The sequence below is a fragment of the Bos mutus genome, chromosome X (genome assembly GCF_027580195.1).
Source record: "Bos mutus isolate GX-2022 chromosome X, NWIPB_WYAK_1.1, whole genome shotgun sequence".
Classification (NCBI taxonomy): domain Eukaryota; kingdom Metazoa; phylum Chordata; class Mammalia; order Artiodactyla; family Bovidae; genus Bos; species Bos mutus.
The window spans coordinates 75,856,530-75,882,105 of NC_091646.1; the positions used below are offsets into that span (position 1 = coordinate 75,856,530).

The 25,576-nt window shown below is 39.2% G+C and overlaps 1 protein-coding gene across 3 annotated transcripts in view; it reads left to right on the forward strand.

Moving 5' to 3' along the window:
• JADE3 (jade family PHD finger 3) overlaps positions 1-18,165 on the forward strand; it is a 138,332-nt gene extending 120,167 nt beyond the window's left edge. For all 3 annotated transcript variants that reach the window (XM_005898183.3, XM_070365641.1, XM_070365642.1), the window contains exons 9-11: positions 8,477-8,947; positions 10,708-10,825; positions 15,077-18,165. In XM_005898183.3, coding sequence (XP_005898245.1) covers positions 8,477-8,947; positions 10,708-10,825; positions 15,077-15,987 — 1,500 coding nt within the window. In that variant the 3' untranslated portion in view covers positions 15,988-18,165. The remainder of the gene's footprint in view (positions 1-8,476; positions 8,948-10,707; positions 10,826-15,076) is intronic.
• The last annotated feature ends 7,411 nt before the right edge of the window (positions 18,166-25,576 follow it).

Consider the following 25,576-nt stretch of genomic DNA (forward strand, 5'->3'; position numbering starts at 1 on the left):
GAGATGTGGAGGGAAAGATCAACATGAGTTCAGTTTTAGATATTCAAGTTTGAGATGTCTATCAGTTATCATAGTGGAAATAAACTGACGGTTGTCTGTGGGAGTTTGTGAGGAAGTTTTACTCTGAAGACATAAATATGGGAGTCATTGTCGTGTAGATATCTTTACCCTGAACTGGGTAAGATCACTGAGTGAGTGTGTGTAGACAGAGAGGAGAATAGTACCAAGCACTAGATCTTGAAGCATTCCAGCATTAAGTAGTTGGGGAATAGGGAGAGAAAGCAGAGAAGACTGAGAAGTCATCAGGGAGACAGGAGGAAACCAAGAGAGTGTAATAGCCTAGAAACCAAGGAAAGAAAGCATTTCAAGGAGAAGGGAATGATCAGTGATGTAAAAATACTGCTGAAGTAAGATGAGGACTACAAATTGATCCCTGAATTTAGCAATGTGATTATTAGTTATCTGGATGAGCAATTTAGGTGGAGTGGTGATGGCAAAAGCTACATTGCCAAAGGTCAGGGCAAAGAAATAGAGTAGGAAGTTTGGAAAAGTAGGGAAAAGAAGTTCACTCTTTAAGATGGAAGAAATAACAAGTATGTACAGTCAGCCCTCTGTTTCCACAGGTTCCACATCCACAGGTTCAACCAATGGCAAATTGAAAATATTCAGAAAAAATTCCAGGGAGTTCCAAAAAGGAAATTTGAATTTGCCTTGCGCAGACAACTATTACATAGCATTTGCATTGTATTAGCTTTTATAATGATTTAAAGTATGGGAGGATATGAATAGGTTACATGTAAATACTTCGCCATTTTATCAATATATAAGGGATTAAGCATCCATGGATTTTGGTACCCACAGGAAGTTAGAACCAGTTCCCTGTGTATTACTGTAGCTCAGTCGATAAAGAATCTGCCTGCAGTGCAGGAGACCCAGGTTCGATCCCTGGGTCGGGAAGATCCCCTGGAGAAGGAAATGGCAACCCACTCCAGTATCCTTACCTGGAAAATCTCATGGACAGAGGAGCCTGGTGGGCTGCAGTCCATGGGGTCACAAAGAGTCGGACACAACTGAGCGACTAACACTTAACACTGTATGTTTGCTTGTTAACATATAGAACATAACAGTGTGCATGCAAAGAGAGTGACCCAGTGGAGAGGAAAAACTGTTGGATAGAGGTTTTTCAGTAGGTGAGAGAGGGGCGGCTTCAGGTAAGAACACAGATTGTTCTTCCTGGGTAACAGACTCAAAGGCAGAGTATGTAGGCACAGTATTAAGTAGGTGTGCTGCTGGGAATCTGCATAGTGCTCTTTTGATTGTTGTAATTTCCTCAGTGAGGCAGGAAACAGAATCATCAGCTGAGAGTAAGGTTGTGGGTGAAGTCTCCAGTCTAGAGAGAGAAGAGGTGTGAAATAGTGTTTTGGTTTGGGAAAGTGCAGTTTAACTGCCAGGCTGCATTAAAAATCTTCCCCCCAGGTGAGGGAGAGTGAACTGCAGGTGACCTTGTAAAGTGTGGTTGTGTTTTTCTCCACCTATGTTCTGCTTATACCAATATACTGTATTTGTTTACTATTGATTCCCATACAGGAAACAAGATTCTAAATTACTTACCAGTTTGGAATTAACTTAATGGTGGCTTAAAAGGGAAAAGGGGTTTTGGTCTCTTTTGCCACAGTAAAACTAGATGTCAGCTAGGAAAACAAAGCACACTCTACACTAGTATAAGCCGAATATGGGTGGGGGTAAAGTTTTATTAACATCATTGTTTTTCAGAGGTTTATTTAAGGGTATTTGTGATTAGTCACACATTTCGAGTACTTTGCTTTATAAAATCTTCATGGAGATTTCTTAATTCTTCCTACCTTCCAGCAGTGGGGAATACCCACATCTCTCCCCTTCTTTGGATTTGGAAACATTCATTTGGCAAGAATAGAATCTTACACTGGTGGTTTTGGGGTCTAGACTAGCCACTATCTACAGCCTCCATATCTGGGAGCTAGAACCTTTCTTCTGAGGATGAAAGTTTCTGGTAATCCTGGAACAGATTCTAAAGACTGGGTTAGAAACAGATGCCCCAGACAGCTCCGAATTTTGCCTAGACCATGGACATACAGTCCATCTGCCACCTTTCCAGAATTCCTTTAGGGTCCTTATGTATCTTATCTTCAAGCCCCATTAAGCCTAAATCTAGATGTTTTAGGCCTTCCTTGAGGAAAAAAAAAAAGAAAGAACAGTTGTTAAAAATATGACATTTGAAGCCAGATTTCTGGGGTCCAAATCCTGGTTCCATCTCTTGTTTGTTATGTAGTCTTGAGGAAGTTACCTACCAGATCTGTTCCTCAGTTTCCACATCTATAAATGGAGATGATAAAATAGTACCTACTTAAGGAGGTGGTGAAGAACTTAACACAGTGCCTAACAGATACTGAACACTCAGTAAATATTTGTGATACTAGTAGTTGTACTTGTTACTGTTCATATTAATATTATTTCCTGGCATCAGTCTGACTTTGTTGATGTCCTGGCATTCATCCGCCAGCACCAAGTGTCTAGAATCATTAGACACTTGGTGCTGGTATAGGTGCCCCTTTTGACAGTAGAGGAATGTGGGCATGTCTGGAGTTACATACATGTATATTGAAGTCAGAATAAATTGATGGGCAGCCAGGAGTTTACTGTTAGGCTAACAGTAAATAGCTTTTGACTATGAGGGAAGTGAACTTTTTTAAAACAAGTGAAAATCTTTGACAAGTGGGGAAATGCAAGTATGTCTACTCAGTGACTGTTAAAGATGGTACTAGTAGAAAAGGAAATTAAATACTAAGATTAAAGGGCACCAAAAAAAAAAAAAGAGAGAAAGCACCTTAATATTTTTTTCATATATTCCAAATTTTATTTGTGAATACAGATTGTTCCTGTTCTAAGATATTTCTGGTTCTTGCCTTCCGGCATGTATAGTCTATTAAGGGAGACCAGATACAAACATGAGAAAAGTTAAATAACACTCAAGTGACATCACCCATCAGACCTTGCAGACCCTTAGGGATGAGAGATCAGAAAGACTGGTGGCCACTGTTGGTGCTAGAATTTAAGTACATAACAGCTAAATAAGTTTTGTAGGCTGACTTTGAACCATTTATGACATGGTGTCAGTGACCAGACTTTGAGAAAATTGCTCTGATATCACCCATTTGTCTGTTCACAGATTACTGGGTATTAAGGGCAACCAAATGGACACTGCCCTGCAGCAGGATAAAAACTGCTGAGGACAAATGCACCAGGCCCATGGTGTTCAGCACAGATGTTATCTGCTTTTGAGGAGTACACACTGTTTTCTTTTAGGGCGGGTAATAAAATATTTCTTTAAAGAGGCAAGAAACAATTTAATTCCTAAATCAGTCTCTGGTGTTCTTTTTCAAAGATTTTTATTCTAACCACCCTATCTGATTCAATTCTCATCCCACAAGAAACTCCAACTCCCCTTACAAATGTGAACATGTAAGGATAGCATTTTCCCTCTAATGGAAGTATTTCAAAAACTCATTTCTCTTCTATAATTTCTGAAAAATAAGTAGAAAATTATTTCTTCTTAACCCCTTTAAAAGTAAACCACAGTGAGATATTACTTCCTACTCATTAGGGTGGTAATAATCAAAAAAGCAGACAATAACAATTATTGGCAAGAAGGTGGAGAAATTAGAACACTTATGTGTTGCTGGTGGGAATGTAAAATGCATAACTACTGTGGAAAACAGTTTGGCAATTCTTCAAAAAGTTAGACATAGAGTTACTATGAAAGTGAAAGTGAAATCGCTCAGTCGTGTCCGACTCTTTGCGACCCCATGGACTGTAGCCTATCAGGCTCCTCCATCCATGGGATTTTCCAGGCAAGAGTGCTGGAGTGGATTGCCATTTCTTTCTTCAGGGGATCTTCCCAACCCAGGAATCAAACCCGGGTCTCCCACGTTGCAGGCAGACGCTTTACCGTCTGAGGCACCAGGGAAGCTAGAGTTACTATATGTCTTGGTAATTCCACTTCTAAGTATATATCTACAAGTTAGAGGTCCCCAAGACCACCCTCAAATTCAATAATTCATTAGAAGGACTCACAGAACTCAAAAGACAATTACACTCACGGTCATAGTTTATTACAGTGAAAGAATACAGATTAAAATCAGCAAAAGGAAGAGGTGCATAGGGCAGGGTCCAGAAGAGACCAGGCACAGAGCTTCCAGTTTCCTCTTTAAGTGGAATCTTGTGGATAGTGCTTATTTTTCTCAGCATTGATGTATGATAATACACACAGAGTATTGCCAACCAGCAAAACCACTCAAGCCTTGGGGTTCAGAGATTTTATTAGGAGTTGGTCACGTAGACATGACTGACCACCTGCATAGCTGGACTTAGTCTCTAGGCTCTCCAGTCCCTCCAAAGGTCAGGCTGATACCACATGACTCAGAGCTTCCACCATAAATCACATTGTTAGCAGAGACTAGCTGACATGGCCCAAGGCCTTCAGGTAAATAAAGACACTCTTATCAGACAGGACATTCTGAAGGTTAAGAGGTTACCTCTCAGGAGCTAGAGGCAAAGGGCCAAAGTTTTCTTTGGCAAAGTTAATCCTTTATTGCATGTTACCAAAGAGAAATGAAAACATATGTCCACACAAAAACTGGTACACAAATCTTCATAGCAGCATTATTTCATAATAGCTAAAAAGTAAAAATAGTCTAAATGTCCATCAACTGAAGAATGGATAAACAAATGCAGTATATCCAATATAATGGAATATTATTTGGCCATATTTTTAAAAGGATGAAATTCTAATACATACTGCAACATGGATGAACCTTGAAAACATGCTAAGAAAGAAACCAGATATAAACTGCCACCTATGATTCCACTTACATGAAATGCCCAGACTAGGCATTTCTATAGAGACACAAAGTAGATTAGTGGTTGCTCAGGGCTGGGATTGGGAACAGGGAGTGGCAAATAAAAATGAGATTTCTTTCGGGGGTCATGAAAATGTACTGGAATTACATAGTGGTGATGGTTGTACAACTCTGTAAATACACTAAAAACATTGAAATGTATACTTAAAATTGATGAGTTTTGTGGTGTGTAAATTATATCTCAGTAAAGCTGTTCTTTTTAAATGAGCATTAAAACACCACCACTCCTGTCACCTTAAGTGATTGCAGTAGAAATGAGATATTTACAAAAGCATTTTGTTTAATAGAATGTGCCAAATATATATTTTTGGAAAAAAGTAAGAAGTTATTTGATTGGTTAGCATTTCTCCTTTATCACCAAGATATGTATGTGGACTTCCAGCTTTGAGTATGACCTTAGAATGACCTTTTTTGAAACTAGATGGATTTTATGGCAGTTTCCTAGGGACATTTCATTTTTCATCTAAGTACCTAATTCTTGTTCATATTATTGTCTTTTATTTTGAGTAATTTATATTTATGTCTCTATATTTTATAAATTTGATCTAAGAGAGATGATCTGTTTTTAGCTTCCCATCAGTTTTATGTCACACACTCATCTCCTTGAAAAGAAAACATTCCTTTTGCTTTCTCTTCCCATATTTTTGTCTATTAAACAGCAGAAGAGCACTATGCCCAACATTTTTAACCTTTTCCTATGGAATGCCTTTTGCTACTTGTTTTTTAAATGACCAGTTAGTTTCTTAGTCAAGGGATAACAGAAGGTATCCAGATAAAAGTATAGTTTGGGCTTTTCATCATCCTTGTTTTCTTGAGGCTTTTCAAATCATAGAATTTTTAAGGATACAAATTTCAATGTAATGGAACAAACTCTTCCAGTTAAGCTAAGTTGGGGTGGGCTGTTTTAGGAATGCAGTAGGTGGCTAGAGTACCACTTAACTGAAAAGTAGGAGTTGAGGGTAGGGGCCAGTTTAGGTATAAAATCAGGTACTTTACAGGAAGTACAAGTAATAATGGGCTTCCCTGGTTGCTCAGACAATAAAGAATCCACCTGCAATTCAGGAGACATGGGTTCAATCCCTGAGTTGGGAAGATCCCCTGGAGAAGGAAATGGCAACACACTCCAATATTCTTGCCTGGAGAATTCCATGGACAGAGGACCCTGGTGGGCTACAGTCCATGGGGTCGCAAAGATTCAGACACAACTAAGCAACTAACACTTTAACTACTTTCACAAGTAATAACACGTGTGAGGTTGGATAAGATAATCTTTGAATTGTTGTTCATCCTTGGAATTCTTTATCCTGTGAAATTAGATTAAGTGGAATCTGCTCCCATTAAAGCTTTTGTGGTTGCCAGTATTCTTTTTTTTAATTGGAGGATAATTGCTTTACTATGTTGTGGTTTCTACTATACAACAACACATCAACCGTAAGTGTGTGTGTGTGTGCACACACATATATATATCCCCTCACTCTTGAGCCTTCCTCGCAGCCCCCCATCCTACCCTTCTAGGTCGTCACAGAGTGCTGGGCTGGGCTCCCTGTGTTATATAGCAGCTTTTCGTTAGCTATCTGTTTTACACATGGTAGTGTATATATGTCAGTGCTACTGTCTCGATTCCTCGCACCTTCTCCTTCCCTTGCTGTGCCCACAAGACAGTCCTCTACGTCTGTGTCCTTCCCTGCAGATAGATTCATCAGTACCATTCTTCTATATTCCATATATATGCATTAACACACGATAGTTGTTTTTCTCTTTCTGACTGACTTCACTCTGTATAACAGGCTATAGGTTTATCCACCTCATTTCAACTGACTCAAATTTGTTCATTTTTTATGGCAGATATTCCACTGTATATATGTACCACAACTTCTTTATCCATTCATCTGTTGATGGTCATCTAGGTTGCTTCCATGTCCTAGCTATTATAAATAGTGCTTCAATGAATATTGGGGGTACATGTGTCTTGAATTACAGTTTTTCAGAGTACATGCCCAGTAATGGGATTACTGAGCTATATGTTACTGAATTATATGGTAGCTTTATTCCTAGTTTTTAAAGAAATCTCCACACTGTTCTCCTTACTGGTTTTATCAATTTACATTCTCATCAGCAGTGCAAGAGAGTTCCCTTTTCTCTGCATCCTCTCCAGCATTTATAGTTTGTAAATTTTTTTGATGATGGCCATTCTAACCAGCATGAGGTGATAACTCACTATTATTTTGGTTTGCATTTCTCTAATAATGAGCGATGTTGAATATCTTTTCTTGTGTTGCCAGTATTCTCTCAAGTGTTGAATTTCTCAGTCTTTAAGGAGGCCTGCCAGGTTTTGCATTTTTTTAGTCTTTATTTGTATCCAAGGTCCTTCTCTATGTTTTGTTATCAAAAACCCAACATATAGATAATTGAGCAGTCTGCCCTCCAGATGCGTGTTTCCAAAAGATGTGAGACTTGGCTTTAATGATGGGAATTCCCACTATATCTTTTGAAACAAATCCTCCATTGCTTTCCTTCTTTTATTTGCAAAAAAATATAAATACATGTGCATGTTAAATCCTTGGAAGGAAAATCGTAACATAGCCATAACAAATGGTAATTGAAACTAACTGAAGCACAAGAGTCTAGCAGTCATGGGCTAGGTTCTCTTGGCCTCCCTGTGAATCCTCAGTGCATATCCCATAGTGATACCTAAGAAATGTGTTACATCTATGAATGGAAGAATATTGTAAACTTAATTCCAGATTGTCTGTAACCATACTGTCCAGTAGAACTTTCTATGATGTGATGGAAATTTGTGCTGTCCAGTATGGTTGAAATGTGGCTAGTGTGACTAAGGAATTGAATTTTTAATTGTATGTAATTTTAATTTTATTTTATATGTAATTTAAGATAGCCAGTTGGCTACCTTAGCTACCATGTTGGACAGCACAGCTCTATAAGACCAATTTCAAGAAGTTAGGTTACTTAAATATTGGAGTTCCTGTGACGTTTTTAGAACCAGTAGCTGTTCTGGCAGTAATATTGATTCTGGTTTTCTTTCATTTGTTCAGAAGCATTTCTTGAGCACTTGCTAGTTCAATAGTTGATGACAATGCAAAGATGAATGACACAGCTTCTGTCTTTAAGAACCATGGCCAGGAATTTTACATTTGTTATGCTCTAAGTATAGTTTAAAAGGACCATTATAGAAGCATATGATGAGGTGATATTGGGGTCACAGAAAAGATACAGCATGACTCTTTATAGGGGCCAAAGAACAATTCTCAGAAAAACCTAACGCTTGTGCTAAAATTTAAAGAGTTTGAAAAAAAAAATATTTTTTTGCCTCTGTTTTTACTGTTTTGTAAAAGAGCAGATTTCCGGGCTTACTTGTAAGGTGTCTGTCATAGTCAGTTTAAGACCAACTTTCTCCCTGTCTTTCCTTTGCTTCCTATGAGCTCTCAGTTTAGGCCCAGGTATATAGAGCTTCCTCTTCCCCACACAGCCCTGCTGCCTTAACACATCTTTTCTCCCCACAGTGCTCAATAAAAAGTTGCATCACTGCCTTCCATGTCACCTGTGCCTTTGAGCACAGCCTAGAAATGAAGACCATCCTAGATAAGGGGGATGAAGTAAAGTTCAAGTCATACTGCCTCAAACACAGCCAAAGCAGGCAAAAGCTCAGGGAGTCCGAGTACCCCCTACACAGGGCTTCAGAGCAGAGCCAGGCCAAGAGTGAGAAGACCAGTCTACGGGCACAGAAGCTTCGGGAGCTGGAGGAGGAGTTCTATTCCATGGTCAATGTGGAAGATGTGGCCACAGAGCTGGGGCTGCCCATGCTAATTGTGGACTTCATCTATAACTACTGGAAGCTGAAGCGCAAGAGTAACTTCAATAAGCCATTATTTCCTCCAAAAGAGGAAGAAGAAAATGTCCTGGTACAGCCAAGAGAAGAGAGTATTCACACTCGCATGAGAATGTTTATGCACCTACGGCAAGACCTAGAGAGGGTAAGGTGACCAACTATGACCTAGTGTATACATCTTGGTCTGCATAGGAATGGAGGCCACACTTCCAGATTAAAAAAAATAATAATAACCCATTTATATTTGTAGTATAGGCTTCTATGCCCTTGTTTATCTTCTGATTTCATTGTGGCCCCAAATGTTGGGCTTAGTTGAAATTCTGCTAGACACATCAGAGAATAGAAGAGTCTGTCCTCACTTAGATGCTTTATGAACCTTAAATATGAAATAAATATTTCATTTGGTTTACTTTTTTTCCACTGTTAAACCTAAATTGGCTCAGCTATATTTTACTGACACACTTATGAGACTGCAGGCTGAAGAAAGAATGAATTTTGCTTAGGAAAGTGCCAGATTAGAGTTTCTTAAACTTGGTACTATTGACATTTGGGACTGGATGGTTCTTTATTGTGGGGGACACTGTAAAATGTTTAGCAGCATCCCCAGCCTCTACCCACTAGATGCTAGTAGCAAACCCCCAACATGCCCAGTTGTGATAACCAAAAATGTTCCCAAATTACCAGATGCCCTCTAGGGGTGAAAAATTACTCCTGGTTGAGAGCCTCTGTGCCAGATAATTCAGTGTAACTCATGAGATACACACACACACACACACACACACACACTCACTCACACTAAATTAGGTACTGTAGGGATTTAAAGATAAGTTAGGTCCTGTGTTTACCCTAGAGAATCTTATAATCAAGTGTAATGGTAGCTTGTTTTTTTCTGTGCTACCAGAATTTGGAGAGGAACTAATAGATTTTTTGTTGTTCAGTCACTCAGTCATGTCCGACTCTTTGCGACCCCATGGACTGCAGCACGCCAGGCTTCCCAGTCCTTCACCATCTCCCAGAGTTTGCTCAAACTCATGTCCTTTCAGTCAGTGATACCATCCAAACATCTTGTCCTCTGCTATCCCCTTCTCCTCCTGCCTTCAGTCTTTCCCAGCATCGGGGTCTTTTCCAGGAGTCGGTTCTTCACATCAGGTGGCCAGAGTATTGCAGGTTCAGCTTCAGTCCTTCCAGTGAATATGCAGGGTTGATTTTACTCACTTTTAAAAATTTAACTCACACATATATATAGCACTTACTATGTGGTACCACTCTTCTAAGCATTTTGTAAATATTAACTCATAATCCTAACATGCATAAGAAGAAGGTACAGTTATCCCTATTTTCAGATGAATAAACTGGGACACAGAAAGTTTGAGTAACTTGTCCAGATGGGAGAGCATGAGAGAGTGAGGATTTCACCCTTGTGGCTTGGAAACTTGACTGAGCTGGAAGTGTGAGCAAAAAAAGCTACTTCCAGTCTTCCCAGCAGACTTTTATCCTACTGGTCCAGCACTCATTAGAATACTGGATCCAGCATTGCCACCATTTACTCAGGGATCTAAAGGGAAAGCTAAACTGTTAAGTCATCATTCAGTTTTCTAGCCTGACTGCACAGATAAATATCAAGCCCATGATGCCAAAGGAAGAGTAGACTTGAGAAGGTAGCTTTGGAGCTTTTGCTTGTGCTGCTGATTGATATGGGAACCATGATCCCACCATTGACCGTGCCATGTGAATACCTATGTAGCGGCTCTCTTTATGCAGCTTTTAGATTCTGTCTTCTCTCCTCAGCCCCCCATGCCATGTGACGTAAAATTAAGTTGTCTTAATTTTAGCCAAACAATGTTCAGTTGTCAGGTTTGTGTAACATGACAAAACTCTCTTATTTGTTGGGGGTTGGGCTTACAGGTCCGAAACCTGTGCTACATGATAAGCAGACGAGAAAAAATGAAACTGTCATACAACAAATTACAAGAACAGATCTTTGGTTTGCAAGTCAAGCTTGCTAATGAGGAAGTTGCTGCAGGTAAGCTGTATAAATTTTATATCAATTGTTTCACTTAAAAATCTTTTAAATTCATTTGTTCTAGTCCAACCATGATGTAACATGGCCCATTTCACTGTTGACTCATGAGGCAAGAAATCCCAGGGTAGGGTTGGTGGAGTTGCAGGTCTAGGACAGATAACTTATGTCCCAGACAGATATTAGAGGCTGTTAGTTGGAGCCATGAAATGATTCTAAAATCATTGGATTCATTTAGAAATCAGTAGGATACGATCTGATCCTAGTTTCCGGAAAACATTTAATTCCAGGGTTACTCATCCTAACAGTCTGTTATATTAATAACAAATCCTTAGCCAGAATTTAGTAGGAGATCTGGGTTCTTATCTTTTCACTTATTCACTGACGTTTGTTGAGCACCTCCTATGAACTAAGAGCTGAGCTAGAAGACAGAGCAGTGAGCAAGACAGAATTCCTTCCTTCAGAGAACTCTGCCCACTTGGTGAGAGAAACAAGTGAACATAATTACAGTACTCTAAGCATAGGAGCTTGGCTGGAATGATGACAGTCATATTCAGAGATATTTGTAACCTCCCTTTGCCTCATTTAATACAGAGGTCAGTGGCAGAGCCTGGGCAACTAGGGGTCACTGGGCAATGTGTGCAGAATCCAGCTTCTGCCAAGGGCCAGCTATAGAGCAAGAGAGACACCCAGAAATAAGGTGTGAGGTAGGTGTCAAAGTCTTATGGAAAGTTGTGAGGATCACAGGCCACGGCAGAATGGTGTAGGAGGAAACAGCAGGGCTGCTCAGCCATAAGAGTACCATGATAGACAAGACAAGGAGAACCAGAGGACAGCAGGAAGAGCTTCCATGGTGCCAAGGAAATTGGCCCCTAGACCATGTGACTTCTAATTAGTGGGACCCAGCCCCATAACTGCTTGTGGCAGCAACAGATGGCAGGCTCTGGTAGAAGTGGGGGCTGAGTGTTCAGTTTAGACCTTTAGGGAACAGATGTCCATTGAGGCACCTAATAGTTGTCTTTTCTGTATGTCATCTTTGTGAGGCTACAGTGAGATGGTAATGGGCAAAGGTCAAGTCCTTATACAAAAATAAATTGTTTGATACTAGTGCCCTTTTGATTTCAGAACACTCAGAATAATAGAGAGAGGAATACTTGTCATAAATATGATTATAGGGTTGATATAACCAGGTAATTGATTGCCAGTACTCCCAAGGCCAAGCCCATAGCAGCAGAAATATCATGATTGGCAGAAACATCATGATTCTTTTCTGGGGGGCTTGCCACTACAAAACCTGCCCCACACCTCCATGATGGTCATTCATAGTGAAGAAATTATTTTAAGTTAAGGACATAAAATATATGGGAACCACCAAAACCTGTACTACATTCTTATGAGTTTGTATTTGACTTGCTTTAGGAAGACTGGAGGGTGTGATCTGAAATGTCTATGTTCAGAGTAAAAGAAAGGGAAAGTGTTGGTGGCTCAGTCATGTCTGACTCTTTGCAACCCAATGGACTGTATGGAGCCTGCCAGGCTCCTCTGTCCATGGGATTTCCCAGGCAATAATACCAGAGTGCCATTCCCTTCTCAAGGGGATCTTCCTGACCCAGGGATCGAACCTGGGTCTACCACATTGCAGGCAGATTCTTTATCACCTGCGCCGCCAGGGAAGCCCGAACATTCAGGCAAGTTCTGAATGCTATGTGGTACCCACTCATGCACATGTACAGACACACAAATAGGAAGACCCTATTCTAAACCACTGCTAGTGACATTCTTTTCAGAAATAGAAGGAGCAGAAAGGATGTATGAGGCATCACACTAGTCTTTGTGATTATTTTTACAGACTAGGAGAACAGAGGTGAAGAGGTTGGGAGTCACACAGCAAAAAGTGGCAGTGCTAAGTTTTCCACCTGTAGCAATCCCCACCCTAACCTCTAGTTCAGCTAACTTCAGCTGCTATATGCACATATCAAACACAGGTATTTGTTCAGTATTTGGAAGAGTGGGTACGTGAACTCTGCTGTAAGAATGTATGCCTTTATTTGTTTATTTTTTTATTGAAATATAGTTGCTTTACAAAATTATATTAGTTTCAGGTGTACAGCATAGTAATTCAGTATTTTTACAGATTGTACTCCATTAAAAGTTACTAAAAGATAATGGCTATAATTCCCTGTGCTATACAATATATCCTTGTTGTTTATTTTATACGTACTAGTTTGTATCTCTCAATCCCATACCCTAATTTTTCCCTCCCCCTTTCCCTCTCTCCTTTGCTAACCACTGGTTTATTTTCTATATCTGTGAGTCTGTTTGTTTTGCATATATAATCATTTGTATTATTTTTTAGATTCCACATATAAGTGATGTCATAAAGTATTTGTCTTTTGCTGCTAACGTATTTCACTTAGCATATTCTCTGGGTTAATCCATGTTGCTGCACATGGTAGAATTTCATTCTTTTTATGGTTGAGTAATATTCCATTGTGTGTATATATATATGTGTATGTATATGTGTGTGTATATATATATATATAACCTCTTCTTCATCCATTCTTCTGTTCATGGGCTTTTCAGTTGCTTCCATATGTTGGCTATTGTAAATAGTGCTGCTGTGAAAATTAGGATGCACATACCTTTTCAAAATAGTGTTTTTGTTTTTTTCCAGGTATATACCCAGGAGTGGAATTGCTGGGTCCTATAGTAGTTATAATTTTAGCTTTTTGAGGAACCTCCCTACTGTTTTCCATAGTGGCTGCAGCAATTTACACACCCACCAACAGTGTACAAGTGTTCCTTTTTTTCCACATCCTCTCCAACATTTATTATTTGCAAACTTTTTGATGATAGGCATTTTGACAGGTGTGAGGTGAAATCTCATTCGGGCTTTGATTTGCATTTCTCTAATAGTTATCAATGTTGAGCATCTTTTCATGTACCTGTTGGCCATCTATATGTCTTCCAAAAAATGTTCAGGTCTTCTCCCCATTTTTTAATTGGGTTGCTTGTTTTTATAATATCAAGTTGTATGAACTGTTTTATGTATTTTGGATATTAACTCATCATTGGTTGTACCATTTACAAAAATTTTCTCCCATTCTGTAGGTTGTCTTTTCATTTTGTCAGTGGTTTCCTTTGCATGCAAAAGCCTTTAGGTTTAATTGGGTCCCATTTGTTTATTTTTGCTTTTATTTCTTTGGTCTTATGAGACAGATCCCCCAAAAAAACTACTGCTGTGATTTATGTCAAAAGTGTTCTGTTTTCTTCTAGGAATTTTATGGTTTCAGGTATAACATTTTAGGTCTTCAATCCATTTTGAGTTTATTTTCATAAATGGTGTGAGGAAGTGTTCTAATCTCACTGTTTTACATGAAGCTGTCCAGTTTTCCCAGCACCACTTGTTAAAGAGACTGTCTTTTCTCCATTGTATATTCTTGCCTCCTTTGTTGTAGGCAAGTGTAACTGACCACAGGTGTGTGGGTTTATTTCTGAGCTCTTCAGTCTGTTCCGTTAATCTATGTGTCTGTTTTTGCACCAGTACCATGCTGTTTTGATTACTGTAGCTTTATAGTATAGTCTGAAGTCTGGGCACATGATACTTCCAGCTTTGTTCTTTTATTTCAAGGTTGCTTTGGCAGTTCAGGGTCTTTTGTGGTTCCATATGAATTTTAGGGTTATTTATTGTAATTCTGTAAAAAATGTAGTATGGCCATTTTAACAACATTAATTCTTATAATCCAAGAAATGATTTGTGGTTTCACATATGATATATCCTGGAAAACATCCCATGTGCTCTTGAAAAGAATGTGTATTTTGCTGTTTTGGGATGTAATATCCTATAGATACTGGTTAAGTCCAACTTGTCTATTGTGTCATTTAAGATCACCATTACTTGTTAATGCTCTTTCTGGGTGATCTGTCCATTAATGTAAGTGGGGCATTAAAGTCTCCTACTATTACTGTATTATTGTCAGCTTCTCTTTCATCTCTGTTAGTATTGGCTGTTTATATTTGTTGTTCCTCTATTTGGGTATATGTGGTAACAAGTGTAATACCTTCCTTTTGTATTCCTCCCTTTATCATTATTTAATGCCCTTCTTTGTCTTTGTTATAGACTTTGTTTTAAAGTATACTTTGTCTAATTATGAGTATTGCTGCCCCCACTTTCTTGTTATTTCCATTTGCATGAAAACAGATGCTGTTATTTAGATTGGTTGTTAAAATGAACCTTTCTTTTTTTAATCTCAGGACTTCCTGTGACAAATGCACTAGAAAATTCATTGTTTTACCCACCACCAAGAATTACCTTAAAGTTAAAAATGCCCAAATCAGCCACAGAAGATGGCAGTAACAGCTCCACAGAGCCTGATCATGGACCTCTCTATCCTGATGACAGCTCCCCTGCTTGTAATATGAGGAGCATGCAGGTGGCTCAAGATTCACTGGAAATGAGAATGAAGTCATACCCAAAGCATCCACAAGAGAGCCAGACTGACTGTTTGCTGACCAATCCCAGTGATGATAGAAGTGAAGCAGAGGATCCCAGTCCTTCTTGCAAACCTCCATCTCCTAAGTTCTATCATGGGCAGTCTCTGGGAAAGCCTCTGGTCCTTCAGGCTGCCCTGCATGGACAGTCTTCCATTGGGAATGGGAAAAATCAACCTAATCCCAAGTTTGCCAAATCCAATGGCCTAGAGGGTACCTGGTCTGGGGATGTCACCCAAAAAGATAGCTCAGGTGAGATGTTCTCTGACCAGGAGCCCATGCTCAGCTCCCACTTGGGTAGTCAGGGCAGCCTTAGAAAATCTACTGTGGAGCACTCCAGCAGGTCCTTTAAGGAGACCACCAATAAGTGGGTGAAGATCACAGAGAACCTCCAGCGCTATGTGAAGGCAGCCAAGAATATTAACCCCAAAGAGCAGCTCTGGGGCAAGCAGCTTGTTAGGCGGTCTGCAGGGAGAGCTCCATATCAGGAGAATGATGGGTATTGCCCAGATGTGGAGCTGAGTGATTCAGAAGCAGAAAGTGATGGTAATGATGAAAAAGTCAGGGTAAAGAGAGAGAGTTCTGATAGGGAAAATCCTCCCCATGATTCCAAACGGGATTGCCATGGTAAAAGCAAGACATATCCTGTTTCCCACAGTTCAATGCAGAGGTGATTAGAAATTCCAAGAAAACCTCCATCTTTGCCTTTGCCTCATATATTGGGGAAAACTCATACACCAAAATGACTCTAGTATATGTTGGGAGAAATTGTAGTAAAAGGGAATATAAATTTTTCCGCACTAAATTGGCTTGCAGTTTTTGAACTGGTATCAAGTCTAGTTTTTACAAGCACATTATAGGGATTACATACTGTCCAAAAGTTTGGGTGGTTGTGTTTTTTTTGCCAGAAGCTAGTGAGAACAGCTGGGACCAGAGTAATTTGCTCCGTAAATACTTTGGGGCAGCATTCCAATTATATTAACACATTGATATACATACATATTAAGAGTCCATGCATTGTTAATGGATTTGCAAGAGACCATGATTATCAGACACTAAAACTACTTATCTTTCGAAGCTACAGCATGTGACTCCCGGACCTGGTGTCTGTAGGAAGTTTCTAACTCCACTGGTACCTAGAAACACTCTTCAGGGAGAGACCAGGGACCAATATTTCAGATACTGTCAAATTCACTACCCTCTTCCTTTGCTCTGCACAAGGTTGAGTTCCTTTCACAGTATCTTAACTTACCAAGTCAATACACCTAATGCTTATAAGTGTTCAGTGCCTGTTCCTAGACTTGCTTGTTGGGGACACACTCGTAACTATTTCACCCAGCTAACAAGCATAAAAAGCTAACTTGTGGATAGTGTTTACAAAAGTACTACTTCCAAGGAAAATGCTCTGATTCTCTCAGTTTAGGCGCTTGTGAAGGATCCCAGAGCCTTTCCCAAAGTGAGAACATTTCTGAGGGATTTGTATCAGGTCAGGGTTTTTGTGTTAACTGTTTTCAAATAAGTTTGGCTTAAATAAGTTTGGCTGACAGTTTTTGTATGCCTGCTTTAATGTTTATAAAAGTTTTTATTGAGGTATAATTAAAAGATAATAAAGTGCAGAGAAGTTAAATATTCTTATCTGCTTTAATTTTGAAACAGATTTTTATTGTCAAACAGAATTTGAAAGCATGTGTTTAAAAACACATGGATATAATTTAGCTTTGTACCAACTATGAGTTCAAGGCAATTTCCAAAACAAAAAGGCTGGAGCTGTTTTTCAGAAGTTGCTCATACTCTGTTCCCAAACTATCAGCCTTGATTAATCCTGGGGAAGAAGAGAATAGTTAGGTTTGTGGAGGATAAAACATACCTGCTTCCCATTTAAAGAAGAGGAAAATGTTACAGTTTTTAAAATGTGAAGCCAACTATATATAATTCTCTGCTCACTTTTCTTAGCCTTAAATTAATGTTCTCTTTCTTCTATTTTGGGAACATGTAGTGAGACTTTTCAGACAATGAGGCCATTTTAGATTTTTAAAGTTGCTTCCTGGTGAAATATCCCAGCTGCAGTAAAGGCAGGGGCCCTTCTCTCCATAAATATGGGAAACTCAGTAGTTTTCAAAACCTCTTTCCCACTTTTGTTTCTGTAGCTGTCTTTGGTTTTATTTCTTCCTCCTTTTCTGAAAATTTCTGTATTTTGCCTCTCCTTTGGCTACACCTTCAAAATGTTTCTTTTGTGCCTGTGTACATGTGTGAACATACCATAGCATGTGTGATCAGTGTCCTGTATTTCATTTGAATACAAAGGAAAAGGCTATGGATTATCCAAATGAGGAAGAGAATTTCTCCAATTTATGCACTAGGTTTCTGTACTTTTTCTTTGCATTTCCTGGGTTAGATAATAATTTGACACCTTCATGGTAATGCCATTCTAGTGGAGCTATGTTATAAACTCCTCTGTTAAAGGCCAGTACAGTAACCTGTGTCCTTTCATGCCTTTCAATTCTGAGTGAGTGGGAAGAAAAGCAAACATTGAAAAAAGTGCTTCAGCCAAATTCCATATATGTAATGCCATTGGGATAGTATTGACAAAAATAATTTCAGTCAGGGAAATATAGTTGTAATATTTTTACAGAATTTTCCTAAATAAATGAAGGAGCCTTCAGCTGTATACATTTCAACTGCCCCAAAATGTATTTGCTACATTTTGCTGTTGTTTGAAGTATTACCTCTTAACCTTCTTGTTAAATCTTTTTCATTTTGTCTTATATAGTCCAGTTTTCAAAGACAAACTGTCTTTTTTCAAATGTCACCTTTTTACCAATACTTTTTCATTAAATTATGAAAACTGCTAACTGCTGTCAGTGTGGTAATTTTTTGGGCATCTGGGTTTTCAAAAAACTTACATATGTGCCTTTTATTTAAAAAAAAATCTTATTCATTAAAACAGATGGTAAGGGGAAAGGAAGAAGAAGGAGTGATTGAATGTTTAGAAGCACAAATTCATGATTCGTGTCAATAGCAGGGACCAAAGAGAACTCTGGGGAATTGGACTCTACCTGGAAATCACAATTTCATTGGGCTGATAAGATGGAACCATAGGGTCAACAGAAATCACTAGGAAAATGGATCCTATCTAAAGTCACAAAGCTCAGAGGGCTTAGATCAAGCCTCACTTTTAGATACACATTCTTTACAATATTCATTCTATTTGGAGTCATGTGAGTATATTAATGTAATAAAGGTTATATAGTGTCATGGGGATTTTGAGGGCATTATAAACATTTTCATTATGTTCACAAAATGTATTTGGTAAAGGTCACTGGATAAATCATTAGTGAAGATAGTTAAAAGATAATTATCTTTTATAGTTTCTCTCCCCCTTCTTCTCATTTCCTCTCCTCCTCCCCCTCTCCCCCTGCATTTTCCCCAATACCACATTCATAGATAACTCTTTTGATTCAGTAAATTTCTAGGTAAAATGTTGTGGTACCAAAACTACAAATACTGCTCTTTTAGCCAACAAAAGCTTTGGGTTTATGCTGATGACTGTATTTCTAATAAGAGACGAACTTTTGTTTTTACGTTGAAGAAACTTTCAAATGCACAGAATAAACCAGAGGATATACAGTCCTGGGGCTAAAAAAAAAGGACTTTACAGTCCTCAGTATGCATGCTGACCCTTAAGAATGGAAGAAAAATACATGATAGGATTAAAACCTGATTCACCACTGAATAATTATCATGTAATATTTTCAAAAATGTATCTTATTTATAACAAATATTCATTAGATTTTCACGACCTTAATTCACATTTTTCAAGTTTTATGAAAAGCATCAATTACATATTGACTTTTTTATAACTTTTAATAAAGGCCTGCCCTGAGACTGTCTCTCCTACACATCAGTTCAGTTCAGTTCAGTCACTCAGTCATGTCCAACTCTTTGTGACCCCATGAATCGCAGCACGCCAGGCCTCCCTGTCCATCACCAACTCCCAGAGTTCACTCAGACTCACGTCCATCGAGTCAGCGATGCCATCCAGCCATCTCATCCTCTGTCGTCCCCTTCTCCTCCTGCCCCCAATCCCTCCCAGCATCAGAGTCTTTTCCAATGAGTCAACTCTTCGCATGAGGTGGCCAAAGGACTGGAGTTTGAGCTTCAGCATCATTCCCTCCAAAGAAATCCCAGGACTGATCTCCTTCAGAATGGACTGGTTGGATCTCCTTGCAGTCCAAGGGACTCTCAAGAGTCTTCTCCAACACCACAGTTCAAAAGCATCAATTCTTCGGCGCTCAGCTTTCTTCACAGTCCAACTCTCACATCCATACATGACCACTGGAAAAACCATAGCCTTGACTAGATGGACCTTTGTTGGCAAAGTAATGTCTCTGCTTTTCAATACGCTATCTAGGTTGGTCATAACTTTTCTTCCAAGGAGTAAGCGTCTTTTAATTTCATGGCTGCAGTCACCATCTACAGTTATTTTGGAGCCCCAAAAAACAAAGTCTGACACTGTTTCCGTTTCCCCATCTATTTCTCGTGAAGTGATGGGACCAGATGCCATGATCTTCATTTTCTGAATGTTGAGCTTTAAGCCAACTTTTTCACTCTCCACTTTCACTTTCATCAAGAGGCTTTTTAGTTCCTCTTCCCTTTCTGCCATAAGGGTGGTGTCATCTGCATATCTGAGGTTATTGATATTTCTCCCGGCAATCTTGATTCCAGCTTGTGCTTCTTCCAGCTCAGCGTTTCTCATGATGTACTCTGCATATCAGTTAAATAAGCAGGGTGACAATATACAGCCTTGACGTACTCCTTTTCATATTTGGAACCAGTCTGTTGTTCCATGTCCAGTTCTAACTGTTGCTTCCTGACCTGCATACAGATTTCTCAAGAGGCAGGTCAGGTGGTCTGGTATTTCCATCTCTTTCAGAATTTTCCACAGTTTATTGTGATCCACACAGTCAAAGGCTTTGGCATAGTCAATAAAGCAGAAATAAATGTTTTTCTGGAACTCTCTTGCTTTTTCCATGATCCAGCGGATATTGGCAATTTGATCTCTGGTTCCTCTGCCTTTTTTAAAACCAACTTGATGTACATCAGCAGATGAATGGATAAGAAAGCTGTGGTACATATACACAATGGAGTATTACTCAGCCATTAAAAAGAATACATTTGAATCAGTTCTAATGAGGTGGATGAAACTGGAGCCTATTATACAGAGTGAAGTAAGCCAGAAGGAAAAACACCAATACAGTATACTAATGCATATATATGGAATTTAGAAAGATGGTAACAATAACCCTGTGTATGAGACAGCAAAAGAGACACTGATGTATAGAACAGTCTTATGGACTCTGTGGGAGAGGGAGAGGGTGGGAAGATTTGGGAGAATGGCACTGAAACATGTAAAATATCATGTATGAAACAAGATGCCAGTCCAGGTTCGATGCAGGATACTGGATGCTTGGGGCTAGTGCACTGGGACGACCCAGAGGGATGGTATGGGGAGGGAGGAGGGAGGAGGGTTCAGGATGGGGAACACATATATACCTGTGGCGGATTCATTTTGATATTTGGCAAAACTAATACAATTATGTAAAGTCTAAAAATAAAATTAAAAAAATAAAACCAACTTGAACATCTGGAAGTTCACAGTTCATGTATTGCTGAAGTAGGGAAAACCACTAGACCATTCAGGTATGACCTAAATCAAATCCCTTATGATTATACAGTGGAAGTGAGAAATAGATTTAAGGGACTAGATCTGATAGAGTGCCTGATGAACTATGGACGGAGGTTCGTGACATTGTACAGGAGACAGGGATCAAGACCATCCCCATGGAAAAGCAAAAAAGCAAAATGGCTGTCTGAGGAGGCCTTACAAATAGCTGTGAAAAAAAAGAGAAGCAAAAAGCAAAGGAGAAAAGGAAAGATAAAAGCATCTGAATGCAGAGTTCCAAAGAATAGCAAGAAGAGATAAGAAAGCCTTCCTCAGCGATCAATGCAAAGAAATAGAGGAAAACAACAGAATGGGAAAGACTAGAGATCTCTTCAAGAAAATGAGAGATACCAAGGGAACATTTCATGCAAAGATGGGCTCAATAAAGGACAGAAATGGTATGGACCTAACAGAAGCAGAAGATATTAAGAAGAGGTGGCAAGAATACACAGAAGAACTGTACAAAAAAGAGCTTCACGACCCAGATAATCACGATGGTGTGATCACTGACCTAGAGCCAGACATCCTGGAATGTGAAGTCAAATGGGCCTTAGAAAGCATCACTACGAACAAAGCTAGTGGAGGTGATGGAATTCCAGTTGAGCTGTTTCAAATCCTGAAAGATGATGCTGTGAAAGTGCTGAACTCAATATGCCAGCAAATTTGGAAAACTCAGCATTGGCCACAGGACTGGAAAAGGTCAGTTTTCATCCCAATCCCAAAGAAAGACAATGCCAAAGAATGCTCGAACTACCACACAATTGCATTCATCTCACACACTAGTAAAGTAATGCTCAAAATTCTCCAAGCCAGGCTCCTACACATGGAGCTCTGTAATACTCAGTTCACCACTGTTGAGGGAGGCTTCTGTGAATTCAGTTCATTTTACTTCATGGATTGGAACGAATTGCATGACCTACCATGAGGATAGTTATCCTTGAAGTGAGCCAATATGAAGGGGGTTGTCACACCCCAGACCGGTACCTTCTGCCTTGTCCAGTCACTGATGAGTTCTTTGCCTTGACACTCCCTGAATACATTATCTTAATAAACAAAACATCCATCATTTTTCATCTTGTTCAAGTGAGTTTGGGTGTGAGCATTCCAACCTCAAATCCTGGACACTCCCAAGCATTAATTTCTCTTCCCCTGACTATTCGTCCCACTCTACCTTCTCAGTTTCATTTTATTTTAACTGATTGTCAGGTTATAAACAAACTAAAAAGATGGAATTGGGCTGATTAAGCTGTACTTGCTGTCAGGGATTTTCTCCCCAGGACTTGAAAACGACAAACCTGAAAGAACAATACTCGGACAGTCTCTTGCAAGGACTGACAAGTTTATTTCTGCAGTCCAGCCTTTTTATAGAAGCAGGAACAAAGAGCTTAGAGTATACGACCAGCAGAGCACGTACAGGGTTAAGACATAATCAGTAAAAGTTATTTCAAGGACAGCGTGTTCTAAATGACCCATGTGTTTATCCCATGACCCATTTTCTCAAGCAACATCCTTAATATTTAATTATTAAATCTTGGGGCCGAGCATGTTTTTCAGCTCGAGGCAGGAGATGTTTTTCAGTTATCAGTACACAAAGCCTGGGTACTTCTGGCCCCTCTGCCAAGGACCTTCTCCTTCAAGGCTATTTTGCACTGTGCTTCCCAACACTTGCTATAGCAAGTTTCTACTCAGCTTCTCCCTGAAGAAAGCAACCTGAGAGGGGGTTACTCATGAATTCTGTACCACTTGATTCTTGCCATATGGACAGATGATTGGACTAGTCATCTAACACAAAGGCAAACAGTTCAGAGGCTCACATTCAAAGAACAAGATAATTCACACAAATCTGGACTTGACAGGCCTCATGCCAGAGCTAGGACCTAGTGAACTTGACTTCTCCATAGCTAGTCTAACCTGTAATTGGCTAAATAATGGCCCCCTAAAGATGTCCACTTTCTAATCCCTGGAATCTGAATGTGTTACCCTGCATGATAAAAAGTACTCTGCATGCATGCTAAGCCGTTTCAGTCGTGTCTGACTCTTTGCAACTCTATGGATTATAGCTCACCAGGCTCCTCTGTCCGTGGGATTCTTCAGGCAAGAATACTGGAGTGGGTTGCCATGCCCTCCTCTAGGCGATCTTCCTGACCCAGGGATTGAACCCACATCTCTTACAAGTCTCCTGCATTGGCAGGCAGGTTATTTACCACTAGTGCTACCCTGGGAAGCTGGAAAGGATTTTGCTGGTGTGATTAAGGTTAGGGACCTGAAATGTGGAAATTATCCTTGGTTGTCCAGGTGAACCCAACCAGTATAATCGTAAAGGTACTTTTAAGAGGGAGGCAAAGGGGATTAGCATTAGTAGAAGGAGGAGTGTGAATAATGGAAGCAAGAGGTTGGAGTGATGCTAAGAAGGGCCATGAGCCAAGGAATGCAGGTGACCTCTACAAACTGAAGAAGGAAAGGAAATGAATTCTCCCCTGAGGTCTCCATAAGGCACCCAGCCCTGTCTACACCATGATTTTAGACTTCTGACTTCCAGAACTATAAGAGAATAAATTTGTGCTGTTTTAAACTGCTAAATTTGTGGTAATTTATTAACAACAGAAATAGGAAACTAATACATTAGACAGAGAGCAAGTGCTTCTTATCCTTCAGGAGCACATTCCTCCTCACCAAAGGGCCCACCTGGCCTGCAGCTGACCACTCTAGATTGGTCTTGTTTTTTCAATCTTAGTTGAAACACTTTCTGGAAATGTAAAAAATACATGTGGGTTTTTTTTTTTTTCAGTCAATAAAATCCTTCCTCTTAGAAATTAGTTTTCTATTTCCTTCTCCCCCACACTTACTTTTTCCAAGGTAGCCTTTGGTACTTCTTAAGTAGCCTTGGGTAATCTTCCATGGGCCTGCTTGATCCAGTGTGGCTGGATCTGGCACTGCCTAAGGACTTGCCATAGGTTTGGATGTCCATGTTGTCTGAAAAACTGTCCTGGGGAAGTGGAAACAATTCACTGCTATTCCTGGGGGGCGCAGGGCAGGGAAGTGATAGAAGGCAGGCGGGGCTCTCATTATGAGGAATGATGCTCTAATTATCACAGCCTCCTATAAGGAGATGGGTAGCCTGGAGAATTAAGAGAGTTCTTGAAGGTCCCAGGGATCTGAGCAGAGTTTGAGGATTAAAGAATGCAACTCTATACTGCCCACAAGAAACACTTTTAAGTATAAAGACATGAATAAGTTAAAAGTAAGAAGATGGAAAAGGATACCATGTTCACACTAACCAAAAGAAAGCTGGAGTGGCTATATTAGTATCACATGAGGGCAAATTCATCAAGAGGCCATAAAAACCTTAAATGTTTATGCATCTAATAACATAAATTCAGAATACATTAAGGGAAAGCGATTTGAACTTCAGGGAGAAGTGAACAAGCCTGCAATTACAGTTTATGTCTAATTAATAGAACAAGTACACAAAAATAGGATATAGAAGATTTGAACAAAACTATCAACTACCTAGTTTTAATTGATACCACTCCACCCCACAGTAGGAAAATATAATTTTTTTTTTCAAATGCAAGTGGAACATTCACCAAGATGGACCATATTCTGGGCCCTTAAACAAGTCTTAATAAATTTAAAACGATTCAAAAACAAAGTATGTTTTCTCTGACCACAATAGAATAAAGTTAAAAATCAATAATGGAAACATCTCTGGAAAATCTAAGTATTGGAAACTAAACACACCTCTAAATAACACATGAGTCAAAGGAGAACTGAAAAACGAAATCAAAAAGTATTTTGAACTGAATGAAAAAAAAACAATTTGTGGGATGGTGCTAAAGCAGTGCCTTGGAGAAGTTCTATACATAGTGCCAAATGCCTATATTAGAAAAGGAGGGTCTCAAATCAGTGACCTCACCTTCCACCTTAAGAAATTCTAAAAAGAGGAAATTAAATCCAAAGTAGAAGAAATAAAAGATCAGAGCTGAAATCAGTGAAATAGGAAAGAAAACGAATAGAGAAAATTATTGAAATCAAAAGTTCTATCTTTGACAAGATAAAGTGATAAACCTCTAATGAAACTGATGAGAATAAAATAAAAGGCAAATTATCAATATTAGAATTGAGAGAAATGACATTGCTACAGATTCTCCAGATATTAAAAGACTAATAAAGGAGTATTATGAACAATCTGATGCCAGTAAACTCAGCAACGAAGACAAAAGACACAAACTACTAAAGCATATTCAAGAAGAAATAGATAACCTAAAAAGCCCTTTATTATTAAGTAAATTGAATTTGCAGTTAAAAACTTGCTTATGAGGAAAACTCCAGGCCCAAAAGACTTTGCTGGTAAATTCTAACAAACATTTAAGGAACAAATAATATCAATTCTACACAACTCTTCCAAAAAATTTTAATACAAGAGAATAGTTCTCAACTCATTCTATGAGCCAGCATTAACCTAATACAGAAAACAAAGACATAAGAAAACTACAGATGAGGAGTTCCCTGGCAGTCCAGTAGTTAGGACTCAGCACTCT